Source organism: Hoplias malabaricus, chromosome 18, assembly GCF_029633855.1.
Source record: "Hoplias malabaricus isolate fHopMal1 chromosome 18, fHopMal1.hap1, whole genome shotgun sequence".
Classification (NCBI taxonomy): Eukaryota; Metazoa; Chordata; class Actinopteri; order Characiformes; family Erythrinidae; genus Hoplias; species Hoplias malabaricus.
Genome location: NC_089817.1, coordinates 26230310 through 26244349, shown reverse-complemented (window position 1 = coordinate 26244349; position 14040 = coordinate 26230310). Strand labels below are relative to the sequence as shown.

The window sequence follows — 14040 nt, the reverse complement described above, 5'->3', positions numbered from 1 at the left end:
TAGGAGACTCCAGGCACGTCAGGCAAGCACACGCAGTCTGTGCTTATGAACTCATGCTGCTGTAGCACATACAAAATGAGGCCTGACATTGTCTTACTGAAATAACCATGGACTTCCCAGAATAAGGTGTCACCATGCATGCCTTTACAAAACCCCAATGTACAATGTTCCCCAGGCTGTGGGCACTGATGCTGCTCATACCATGGCAAATTTTGTCTTTTGCAATTTTTGCTGATACCATCCTGGTCTTTGGCTCCAAGAAATTATTTTCATTTTTTATGAAAACAAGCTGAACCGTGAAAATGAAACTGATTACATCCACAGTCATACCAGTTGAGAGGAGCATTGGCCAAAAGAATTTGCAGGATTTTATATTTCTTTTTTAGTTTTTGATATATGACTTGCTCCTTGCATAATACACTTTCCGATTGCATTAGCACATTAGCAGGAGATGGACTACAGTTTTCCAAAAGTACTTTTGAGCCCATGTAGCTTTAAACATAGCATAATTGCTTCTCGTGTAATGCTGTCTGAGGACTTAAGTGTAGTTTTCAGCCTTGTGCTACACAGATGGGTATTTCACTGAATTTCCAGAATATAACACAATATAATGTTCAGTAAATGAGTAAACATATTGAAACACAAACCCTCCTTGGTGCATACCATTTTTAAACACATGCTTAAACTGGAATGTTTAAAAACTTGAACTTGAACTTTCCCATTTTGCCCTTGTGCATTTTTTGGAATGTTTTGGAGGCAACAAATACAATAAGTGTTTATATTTACAAAAAACAATAAACTTGGTCAGGGCAGCATAGTGGCACAACAGGTAGTGTCGCTGTCACACAGCTCCAGGCTATTGTGGGTTCAAGTCCTTCTCTGGGTGACTGTCTGTGAGGAGTTTGCTGTGTTCTCCCTGTGTCTGTGTGGGTTTCCTCTGGGTGACTGTCTGTGAGGAGTGTGGTGTGTTCTCCCTGTGTCTGTGTGGGTTTCCTCTGGGTGACTGTGAGGAGTGTGGTGTGTTCTCCCTGTGTCTGTGTGGGTTTCCTCCAGGTGACTGTGAGGAGTGTGGTGTGTTCTCCCTGTGTCTGCGTGGGTTTCCTCCGGGTGACTGTCTGTGAGGAGTGTGGTGTGTTCTCCCTGTGTCAGCGTGGGTTTCCTCCGGGTGACTGTCTGTGAGGAGTTTGGCGTGTTCTCCCTGTGTCAGCGTGGGTTTCCTCCGGGGTACTGTCTGTGAGGAGTTACACATTTTTATTTTTGCACAATGTCCCAGCGTTTCAGGTAAAAGTGTTTGTAGATATCTATCATAAATAACATTTTTTGTTTGTTTTGCTTTTTTGGGTGTATCATGTGGAGTACATTCCTGACTGTTGTTCTTAAAATATGAACACACTTGTGTAAGCTGTGAGAAAATGTCATACTAGGTATGTAAACATCCAGAAAGGAATGAAGAGCAAAGATTTTGAGATTTTATCACCTTAGGCCAAGACTCTGCTTTCTAATATACGCTATATAATTTTTTATAAAATGTTTGGAATATGGGCTCTCAAATAAAGCAATGAACTAAATGTTGACTTTGACAGCTGCTGTCTGAGGCTGGAAGTCAAAGTGTCTTAGATAATGAGCGAAACTGACAATGGCGATATTAAGCAAAATTTTATCAAGGCACAAACACAAAAATTGAGTTGTAATCATAAGGTCCTCACACCGGTTTGGTGTACACTAACATGATGTATTTCTTCATTTATTAAAAGTGCATAAGTGCTTTTTAAGTCATGGAGTTTGTGGGTATGCATCATATATTTTTTTGGGGTTAATGAGTTTGTGTGGTCCTTCCCAATATTTATGATGTCAACATGTGGAATTGTGGGATATACACTTGGGCCAAAACCGCTTTGATGTTGTCGTAGGCAAATTGGGTTCAGTGCTTGTTTAATATGTAGAAGACCCACTTTACAGATTATAATCAGTAATTCAAGGACTACAATGTAATATGATTTTTCCTCTAATGTAAGTTGCACATTATATACACAGTGTAAAAACAATACATCTACTTGATAAAAGTAGTGCATGTTTAAAGCCTATATGCCAATTTTTCTCAGGTGCTCATTACTGACAAGAGCTCACAAAATATTGGCAGTGATTTATAGAATACATCATGGGCCTTTTCCCTACTGCTACCAGTTTCTGTTTGTGGTTTCAGGCACTTTGTCAAACCAGAGCTTCTGATTGGCTCTTTGTTGAGGCCCTGCCCATGTTAGTGTCAGTACAATTCATTTACACTCACACACACACACACACAAAGACACAACATGTAGCAGAACAGGTTTGACTGTGTGTATCTGATGTGTGTGTGGTACTGTGACACATTTTCCTTAGCAAATATAATGAGAATGTTGATGCAGGCGTAGAGTGATCAGGACTTTTACCTTCAGCAGATCCAGTCTACAGCAAAATGCTGGGATTATCAAGTTTCATCAGGAGCTCATGAAGGAGGTCTTCAGCACAGTGTTGCTTCGCTGATTGGACTGATCCTGAGAGCTGGCGATTTAATGAGGTATGAAGCATTAAAGCTATTCGACTTTTAATTTATGAATTGTTATAAACCTTTAAATTCACCTGCTTACAGTGTAATGTTTCAAAGTGTGTAACTTGAATCTTATATACATTTTTCACAGGGGGTTTGGGTATTATTTGTATTATCTGTCCCCATGTAAACTCAATCACATACTGAAATATTCTGCAATACAAGGTCACTATACAAATATATGCAAAGTTACAACGTTGGTCAGATTTACGCTTCAGGAAGAATATATTGAATATTTATATATTCATTCATTCATTCATTCATTATCTGTAAGCGCTTATCCAATTCAGGGTCGCATTGGGCGCAAGGCAGGAATACACCCTGGAGGGGGCACCAGTCCTTCACAGGGCAACACAGACACACACACACATTCACTCACACCTACGGACACTTTTGAGTCTCCAATGCACCTACCAACGTGTGTTTTTGGACTGTGGGAGGAAACCGGAGCACCCGGAGGAAACCCACGCGGACACAGGGAGAACACACCAACTCCTCACAGACAGTCACCCGGAGCGGGAATCGAACCCACAACCTCCAGGTCCCTGGAGCTGTGTGACTGCGACACTACATATATAATATATATATTTATGATACTAATGTGGTGGTGTGTTAGTGTGTGTTGTGTTGATACTAGTATATCAGGCACAGCAGTGGTCCTGACCATTGAAGAACAGTATGAAAGGGGGCAAACAAAGTATGCAGAGCAACAGATGGACTACAGTGTATAATTGTAGAACTACAAAGGGCTCTTGTATGTTCAGTGGGAATGAGAGAATGGACCCTGAATGTTGAAACAAAGATATTTAAACTGACCAGCGTACACGAAAGCATGCAAAAGTGTGGACACACACCACAGCTGAAATCTGAATGTGAATCTTAGGCGATCAGTTCTCACAGCTGTGTTCAGGCTTTTGACGTTTGCCCCATTCTACCAAACCTGGGCGGGGTAAACCGTTGTGGCTGGGTAGCAGCTTCTCACACAGTCTCCTATACACCGCAGTCTCAAGTTTCCTTTCATGCTTCTACTCATGCCTCCAGATGGATGTGTCCCATTTGTGTAAGTGCTTCATGTTTTTGTAAGAATGTACATTTTATGATTATTGCTTGTGAACATATTCTTAGTATTACTGTTATTATCGTTATTATATATTTTTTATTAATAGATATCCAATTTGTATTAATTTTCAACCATATTTTTAAATGATAAAATCTACATTGAAGAATTACATTTAAATGTTTCTGAAGTGCCAAACTACACATGAAAGAGTTAAACATGATGCTTCAGGGTCATTATTAACTTTCTTGGTGCCTATTCGAAACAACTAGACAAATTAACGCAATGAAGTTTAACCCTCTTTATCTTCATTAAAGGGGTTGTCCACTGATTTATTAGACCTTCTTCACAATTAAATGGCCAAGTCTTACAGAGTATTATTATTATTATTATTATTGTTGTTGTGATATGATTTGTTCTCGAAAACCTCGCAAAGATACAATCGTTCATAGAGTTTCTGTCAGGAACCAGACGTCTGACATATTTGATGCTTGTGAAAACTTTCCCACAGAAATGATGATGAATGAAAAATGTTTGTTTACACTGAGATTCGTTTAAATATTTTAACCTTAAATGTATTATTGTTTAAAACCTCAACATGCTGAGGCCAAGTGGTACCTGAACAAAACTGGTTATTTATTTCTCTGTATTTCTTGACTAAATAATTCTCAATATTACACACATAACTGATTTAGAGTTAATTATATGGGTCTATATTTGTGTGGTTTCCATCATGACTGATGATTCCTATCACTAATACTGTTCATTAATAAGCCATTTCACATCAAAACACAGCTTTTGTTAGATTTACATAATTTACTTTAGATACATCATTTTTAACATAAATAAATCTATTACGGTTAGTATTTATCACCTCAAGTAAATAACACAAACTATTTTTTAATTTGTTTTGACTTAGTTTGGCTGTGTCTGGGGTCAGTGTTTTGGTGAAATTCTAACTATTTTATGTTTTTATTTTAAATATATGAGGTAGAAATAATTACATTATTAATATATATATATATATGTATATATAAACAGGTGTCCATAATGTGCTGGCCATATTGTTAACAAGATAATACAATAATAAATAAGTACAAATGTCAACATTCCTGACTAAGTGTGTGTAAATGTACACATTTGAATCGTATGGCTATTTTTCTCCTTGAGACCCATTTTTCATTCTTTACCCATTTCAGCACTTTTCTCTGAATATTTTCCCTTGTTGTTTATCACCTGACCTCTATCCTGTCTTTTTGACTGAACTTTATGCACAGAGCTGGGCCACTTCCTGTAGAACGGGTTCTCTAAACAGCTAAAGGGCCAAAAACCTAAACTGGATTTTAGCGAAACCAACACCTTGATTCCTGTCACTAACACCTCTGATTCTATGCCCCAGAGACAAGGACCAATATTACCAAAATGTTTAATTCAGAGACTTAAGATGCACCCACTGTGGACACAGGTGTTCAGTGGTGCACACACCTTAGAAAAGCATGAAAAAAATGTGATGCTTTGAGCAAAGTCAGAATGCTTAATGCCAATTGTGGGCTAAAAGTGGAATAAACCTCCTCAGTGTTGGAGTGTGAGCATTTGGAAATGTGTTCTCCAGAGTGATGGAGCTTGATCCAATACCACTGAGATGAACTGAGGTTCCAGAACTAATGGTGGAATATGTTTACAGAAATGTTCCAACATCTACTCTTAAAGAATTTGTCACGGAATAAAAACGGTTACTACAGCAAACTTGTAGACCTTCTACTTGACACTAGGCATTCGCCATGGAGAACAGATGCATCTATGCTTTTTATGATGTCTACATTTTTCAGCATGTTTCCTGGGTAAACACGCTGCCCATTACCTTTAACCCATCTCCATATACGCTGTAGCTGCTTTTGAATATTGTGTATATTGTATTTGATGAGCCTTTAAAAAAGTCTCTTTGTTTAAGTCCACTGGCCTTTTCACTTTGAAATAAGCTGAATGTTGTTCTACGAAGAACAATTAAATAGTTCTTTCTAGGAACTCCTTTAATACACAGAGTGGCTCTGCCTCTACCGTGTCAATAGCATGTTAGGTTTGTCTTCAGGAATATCAGACAATAGCATTAGTGACACTATCACTAGCATTTAAGTTTCGAGATGTCAAGTGGGCGTGTTTCAGCAAAATCTGTGTACTCATGTTGCTTCTGTGTTGTTATGGTTCCTGTTTTTCCAGAATTATTTAAAACCATTGTGTGAGCTCTATTAAGTGTATGTTAATTTCCTATTGATACCTTTAAAAATTCAGAAACCTGTCTACCACTAAATTTCTGATATTCTTCTTTTGATAAATATTTTTCTTATTTTAAATATATTTCCACTATTCTACTTAACAGTTCCTTCCAATAGTTTGTTGTGATGTAACAAAAACTAATTAAAATTTATGTTTACATTACAATTTTCAAAGTTGAAAAGCCTTTAGGACCAATGTTGACCTCCAGTATTCAGTACTAAAAATACAACTCCAAATCATCCCAGAGGAGTTGGATAATGCTCCATCCCTCCAGAGAACTGTTACACTGCTCTCCAACCCATGGCTTTGAGCATGGCGAAAATACGGATTTTTAGTTATGAATTTTTGTTCAACACTAGGGAGGGTTTCGGCTCCCATAGAGTTCAATGTATTTCAAAGCAGCTCGGCGCACAGTTTAAAAAAAAACTCATCATGACACAGCAATTATTGATCAAAATGATTTTTTTTTACACCAGATCGATCCACAGTGTGCCCTTGTCTCTACGGTATGTTTGGTTAAAAAATGAACAAGACAAATTTTGAGCTATAAACATTTGTTTGGAGGGTGGACCCCTATAGAAATTAATTGAATTCTGGATTCCACTGTGTGTCTGCGTGAGTGTGTGTGAGAAGGAAAGAGAGGGGGAGGGGGAGAGAGTGAGAGAGAGGGGGAAGGGTGTGAGGGACACAGAAATATACAGTCAGTCTCTTTAAGGTGGAAATCCAAATAATGTTGTTGTTTTCAAGGGGGACGTCTTAATAAAATTGTGGGTTTCTTAAGGTGGAATGTTTTTAAAGGTGGCAATCAAAATGTATCGGCGGTTGTTTTAAGGGTTATTTGAAGTGGTCATTTGAGACGGAAGTCTAATTTAAATGGGGATTTTTTTAAAGTGGAAATTTTAGTAAGGTGTCAGTCAAAGTACATTGGCATTCCCTTTAAGCTGGTGGTATTTTAAAGGTAGTATTGTATAGATTGTTCTATAAATTTAAAGTCATAGCTATTAAGCAGCATATAAGTTAATGTGGCAATGATGCAAGCAATACGTGACAAGCCAAACTCATGAAAGTTCTTGAACCCTCTAGTCTAAATTTAGAACTCTTTGAAAGAGCCAGTCAGACAAGCTTTCTCTCGAAGAATGACACCTCATTTCAAGCAATCTACATGACGATGTACACAGACAATTTACAGGACTAATTTCCTCATCTCAAATTTCAGGTGTAACAAAACACTTGCAAATAAATAACATGCTTTATACATATTAAGGGCTGGATAAACAAACGGTGCTACCTGTAGTTTTAAGATCGTTGTTTTGTACAGTAAAGCTTAACTTGCACATACATTTAGTTTGTTTTGTCACACTGGACAAACATATTACCGACATACAAACCGGATTCCAAAAAAGTTGGGACACTAAACAAATTGTGAATAAAAACTGAATGCAATGATGTGGAGGTGCCAACATCTAATAATTTATTCAGAATAGAACACAAATCACAGATCAAACGTTTAAACTGAGAGAATGTGTCATTTTAAGGGAAACATATGTTGTTTCAAAATTTCAGTGTCAACAAATCCCCAAAAAGTTGGGAAAAGGCCATTTTTACCACTGTGTGGCATCCCCCCTTCTTCTTACAACACTCCACAGACGTCTGGGGACAGAGGAGACCAGTTTCTCAAGTTTAGAAATAGGAATGCTCTCCCATTCATGTCTAACACAGGCCTCTAACTGTTCAATCGTCTTGGGCCTTCTTTGTCGGACCTTCCTCTTTATGATGTTCTCTATAGGTGAAAGATCTGGACTGCAGGCTGCCATTTCAGTCCCCGGATCCTTCTCCTACGTAGCCATGATGATGTGATTGCTGCAGAATGTGGTCTGGCATTATCTTGTTGAAAAATACAGGGTCTTCCCTGAAAGAGATGACGTCTAGATGGGAGCATATGTTGTTCTAGAACCTGAACATGGTTCTCTGCATTAATGGTGCCTTTCCAGACATGCGAGCTGCCCATGCCACAAGCACTCATGCAGCCCCATACCATCAGGGATGCAGGCTTCTGAACGGAGCGTTGATAACAACTTGGGTTATCCTTGTCCTCTCTGGTCCGGATGACATGGCGTCCCAGTGTTCCATAAAGAACTTCAAATCGTGACTCATCTGACCACAGAACAGTCTTCCATTTTGCCACACTCCATTTTAAAAGACCCCTGGCCCAGTGCAAACAACTGAGCTTGTGGAGCTTGCTTAGAAATGGCTTCCTCTTTGCACTGTTGAGTTTCAGCTGGCGATGGCGGATGGCACGGTGGATTGTGTTCACTGACAATGCTTTCTGGAAGTATTCCTGAGCCCATTCTGTTATTTCCTTGACAGTGGCGTTCCTGTTTGAGGTGCAGTGACGTTCAAGGGCCCGGAGATCACGAGCATCCAGTAGAGTTTTACAGCCTTGACCCTTACGCACAGCAATTGTTCCAGATTCTCTGAATCTTTTGATGATGTCATGCACGGTTGATGATGACAACTTAAGTCTTAAAAGCTACTTTACGCTGGGTAACACCATTCTGGTATTGCTGCACTATCTTTCTGCGCAACAACGGCAGAATTGGCTTTCAGAAAGACACTGACACTCTGAGAAGCTCTTTTTATACCCAATCATGTTGTCAATTGACCTAACTAGTGTTAATTGGTCTTCCAGGTGTTTGTTATATGCTCAGTTTCCTTTTTCCAGCCACTTATTGCTACTTGTCCCAACTTTTTTGGAATTTGTTGACACTGTGAAATTTTGAAACAACATATTTTTCCTTTAAAATGTTACATTTACTCAGATTAAGCTTTTGATCTGTCATCTATGTTCTGTTACGAATAAAATATTGACATTTGCCATCTCCACATCATTGCATTCGGTTTTTATTCACAATTTGTTTAGTGTCCCAACTTTTTTGGAGTCCGGTTTGTATTTAACCGACTGCTATATGGGCCAAGCCCTACCTCAACAATAAAAGTGACGAAGAGTAGTTTATATGTTTGAAGCAGATAATAATTTATTACTTATCATAAATGGATCAAGTTTAAGAATCCTTCACCTTGAGGAAAGATAAGTAAATCTGTGTAATACCAATATGTCTAGAGTTACTTACACATTAAAATCATTTACATTCAGCATTTATTTTTATTAGTTATTTATTCCGCTGTTTTTTCATTTGTATGGATTAATTTCTATGTTCCTATGTTTTTATGCCATGTAGCTGTGACAAAATCTCATGATCCCTAGCTCAATATAGCATCAAAAACAAACAAAGAAACAAACAAACAAAAAAAAAACAACATAAGCCCAATTTCTGTAGTACAATTGTATCCACAAAACCATCCATGCTCTGTAATATTCTCTGCCGGTTAAAAATTAAACCCACGTTTTATCACGAGTAACTGTTTTTTGAGACATTAAAATGATAACCTGTACTTTTAATCAGTTTATATAGCTGTTTTGAAGAATTTTATAACAACAACCCCCAATGGACATTTATAAAATGCTGAAACAGGTCAAAATAGGACCGTGGGAAAATACGCTTCCCTCCTACTTTTAAATACAAAAGATTATATGCTAAATGTAGCTAGCAGATGTTAACTGTCCATTTTCACTGTCTCTGTACTTAAACTGTAATTAAATTGTACATAGGCACCATTGTGTGCCCTCAAATTGTATTTATTTATTTTTATTTCTCTTAGTTTAGTCATTTTAACATGCCAGTAGGTGAAAGCTATTTACAAATTAGCATGCTAGCTAGCTCTGCCACCTCAGGGTATTATGTAAATTATAAGTTAGCTGGAGTTGCAACACTTTCCCATAATCCCGATCATTAGTGACAGTCCCCCTGACAAAAAATTTATTTCAGTAATGTCAGCAGGCCCTGTGTAAGCGTGGGTTTCCTCCGGGTGCTCCGGTTTCCTCCCGCAGTCCAAAAACACACATTGGTAAGTGGATTGGTGACTCAAAAGTGTCCGTAGGTGTGAGTGTGTAAGTGAATGTGTGTGTGTGTCTGTGTTGCCCTGTGAAGGACTGGCACCCCCTCCAGGGTGTATTTCCGCCTTGTTCCCAATGATTCCAGGTAGGCTATGGACCCCCAAAACTGGATAAGCAGTTACAGATAATGAATGAATGAATGAATGAATGAATGTCAGCAGGACACTGTTTCATTGTAGTCTACATTTGGCATCGAGCACATCACAAGTTCAAGTTCAGCTGGTCAGGAACATTATTTGAATTCAAACTTTTTTCTGGAGGAAAATGCTGCTGACCAACACAGCTATCTCTGTAGACAATACAGATAAAGGCAGCGGGGTATAGAGGACTGAGACACAGCTTTTTGTCTCACTCAAAACTGAATATCTCAGAAAAAGTAAATACTTAATACATACAAGTGAGTTAATCACTCAGTGAACAAGCTAAGTAAACAAAACTTTCTATTAGTTTCAACATTCTGCCTATCAGCTTTGAGGCTGGTTATTACTCATATCATATAATCAACATATGACAGGGCTATTGAAACATTTTGTTTATTTATGTTTTAATATGCTTCCAGGAATCAAATTCAGAGAGAGAGAGAGGAAATATGAACCATCACACGCCTAGGTCAGCTATACAAAAGTTGATACTGGGGTTCCTCTTCACTTGCGTCACTATGGTTTTGTACTGCTTTTCCACACCTGCTCTCCAAGACAATACACAAAGGTATGTCACCAAAATAAAAGTCATTAAAGAGATTCGTTTTAAGTTTGTATCAAAATACTGAGGAGAAATGCAACATTATAAATGGAAGAAATAATGAGTAGCAACTATCCTGCAAAAACTATCCTTTTTTTAAAATTTACTGCTATTTATAATTTTTATTATTAAATGTAAAGCTATTTATCTTAGCAGTGTTTATTTTCTAAAAACAAACAAACAAACAATAAATAACACCCAACATTAGAATAAAACCAAATAACATTATTTCAGTGAGTGTGATATTCTGTGTGTAAATGTGTTGTTTAACCTTTTCCAAATATCTCCTCGTATTATTTGAGGTTATCATCCAACACCTAGTTTTAGCGGTGAATAAATAATGATTTTAAATAATGTGTGCTGTTGATTTAAGAAATTCATGCAATCAGTGAGAATCTGAACACAACATTGTTCTTCAAACTCACTCTCACTACTACTTTATAGAAAAAATCATCTTATATTTCTTATTTGTTTTATATTATTATTATTATTATTTTGTATTTACTGGGATTATATATAACTTTATACAAGCACCACACTCACTGAGACGGCATTAGTTTATATATATATCACTATATTAGGTGCCTAAGACTGCACAGTACTGTATTTGTTGCCTGTTACACCTGATTCATCTCCAGCTCTAATGAAGATGTCCTAGGCAATTATAAAACATTGTTCTAGACAATTCATTGACCCTTGATTTTGACTCATAAATTTCAGTAAATAACAACCTTCTAATCTGTCTTTTCATTAAAATCCTCAGATTTCCAGTAGCACTTTCATGTACACAACAAGCAGCATCAAAAAGAGAGACCTTCCATCTGTATCGGGGAGCAAAAAAGGCAGAGCACTGCAAACCAAAGATGAACCTAATGTTCCTGAAAACCCACAAGACAGCAAGCAGCACCGTCCTGAACATTCTACTGCGATTTGGGCAGAAGAACCAGTTGAAGTTTGCACTCCCCAATGGTCGCAATGACTTCTTCTACCCAGCTCCTTTCGACCGTATGCAGGTGCAGGACTACAGGCCAGGCGAGTGTTACAATATAGTCTGCAATCACATGCGCTTCAATGCTCCTGAGGTGCAGGCGCTTCTTCCACAAGAAACCTTCGGCTTCACCATTCTCAGGGATCCAGCAATGGTTTTTGAGTCGTCCTTCCACTACTTCAGGACGGTGGTGCCTCTGACCTGGACAATCTATGGGGACAACAAACTGAGCACTTTTTTGAACAAGCCTGAGCACTACTTTTCTCCAGATGGAATCAATTCATTTTATCTGAAGAACTTGCAGTTTTTTGACCTTGGATATGACAACACCCTGGAGCCAGAAGATCCAGCAGTAGATAAGGCCACCCAGGAAATTTCCAAACGCTTCCAACTGGTTTTGATTTCCGAGCACTTTGAGGAGTCACTCATACTGCTGAAGGATGCCCTCTGCTGGCAGATGGACGACCTGCTGTTTTTTAAGCTCAATGTTCGGAGAGGTGCTAGTATATCCCAGCTTACGCCTGAACTGACAGCCAAGGCCCGTGACTGGAATGGTGCAGACTGGAAGATTTACCGCCACTTTAACTCCACCTTATGGGCCAAGGTGGATGCCTACGGCAGGGAGCGGATGGAAAAGGACGTGCAGGAACTGCGTAGGAGGAACAGGGAAATGTCAGCCATCTGTATTGATGGTGGTATGGCGGTGGAAAAGGGGGACATAAGGGATGAAAGCATGAAGCCCTGGCAGCCGCTGGGAGAAAGCTCTATTTTGGGATACAACCTGAGGACTAACATTGACCAAGAACACAGTGAGCTCTGCCGAAAAATGCTCACTCCTGAGATCCACTATTTGGCAGAACTCGGAGTCAATCTGTGGGCCACAACATTATGGGGGTGGTTTAAGGATTTTTTACCATTATAGCGAACAAGAACCCCAAAGGGTATAGCACAGTAGAAAAGACTGGTAGGAAGACTACTACTTAGCAAGTCTGTGTAAGTAGGACGATGCATTTGCCCACGTCTTTGGACCAAGGTGAAAGAGCACTTAAAAGGCATCTCATTGTCTGCAGCTGTAAATTATTTCCAAAAAAGATGGAAACATACATTCATATATTTATGAATCATTGGCATATAAGCTAATGTGGAATCATTGGACACAAGGCAGGAACACCTACGGACAATTTTGAGTCACCAATCCACCTACCAACGTGTGTTTCTGGACTGTGGGAAGAAACCGAAGCACCCGGAGGAAACCCATGCAAACACAGGGAGAACACACCACACTCCTCACAGTCACCCGGAGGAAACCCACGCGGACACAGGGAGAACACACCACACTCCTCACAGACAGTCACGCGGAGGAAACCCACACAGACACAGGGAAAACACACCACACTCCTCACAGAGAGTCACCTGGAGGAAACCCAAGCAGACACAGGGAGAACACACCAACTCCTCACAGACAGTCACCCGGAGGAAACCCACGCAGACACAGGGACAACACACCACACTCCTCACAGACAGTCACCTAAAGCTGAACCTGAACCAAAAAACTTCCAAGACCGTGGAGCTGTGTGACTGCACCCACTGAAAATATTTCACCCACTAAAACTATCCAGCCAACAGTGTCGTGTGACCACTGATGAAGAACTAGAAGATGACTAATACAAACTATGTCACTTATACAACACATGAGCTACTGTCTCTGACTTTACACCTACAAGATAGACCAACAACCCAGATAGTAATGAATGTTAATGAATGTTTGACCCAGATGTGGCACATGTTCATTTCTATTATAGCCCAAATTTGGCCTTGATTATTGGCGCCGAGTCAGGGTGAGTCTGACTGCCTTAAATCTGCCACAAGCCCCCTGCTATATGTGTGTCTAATAGAGGGGGTATTGAATGGGCAAAGTGTTTAAATCCTTTGCCAGCACTGCTCTGTTTGATCCACTTACCAGCACAACACACACTAACACATCACCACAACCTTAAGATCACCGGGGTGCTGAGGATGATAACCACCAAAATGTGGTGGTCCCATAGTGTTCTCAAAATTGAAGAACAGGGGGCAAGGTATCTAATTATTTATGCTGAGCAACAATGAACCACTGTGTGCAGTTATAGAACTACAGGGTGCACATATATGCTCAATGGACCTGAGAGAATGATGGACAATGAGTGTAGAAACAAGTAGGTCTTTTTGATACTGTGGTGGATTTTTGAATGAAGCTAATGAGCTAACAAACACTGATAATCATTTGTCACAAGAATCTTTAAAATGAACCCATTTACAGATTTGTTGATGTGGTATAAGACACAGTATGACATAAAGAAACTACAGATATAACAAAAAATCGTAATGATTTAGGTATT

The 14040-nt window shown here is 39.1% G+C and overlaps 1 protein-coding gene across 2 annotated transcripts; it reads left to right on the top strand.

The window, feature by feature from the left end:
* Positions 1–2394: 2394 nt before the first annotated feature.
* Positions 2395–12952, top strand: gal3st1b (galactose-3-O-sulfotransferase 1b). 2 transcript variants are annotated; one of them, XM_066651690.1, is made up of 3 exons: positions 2395–2557; positions 10493–10641; positions 11438–12952. In XM_066651690.1, exons 2-3 carry the CDS (start codon positions 10523–10525, stop codon positions 12582–12584), a joined length of 1266 nt encoding a protein of 421 aa, XP_066507787.1. In that variant the 5' UTR covers positions 2395–2557; positions 10493–10522; the 3' UTR covers positions 12585–12952. The 2 variants fall into 2 exon arrangements, with proteins under 2 accessions (XP_066507787.1, XP_066507786.1); XM_066651689.1 differs by lacking the exon at positions 2395–2557 and adding an exon at positions 3602–3647.
* Positions 12953–14040: the final 1088 nt, after the last annotated feature.

Excerpts from the sequence above, each read along its gene's own strand:
- gal3st1b (XM_066651689.1), top strand. Across the intron at positions 10,642-11,437 it reads CTCCAAGACAATACACAAAG|ATTTCCAGTAGCACTTTCAT; the intron begins GTATGTCACCAA and ends TAAAATCCTCAG.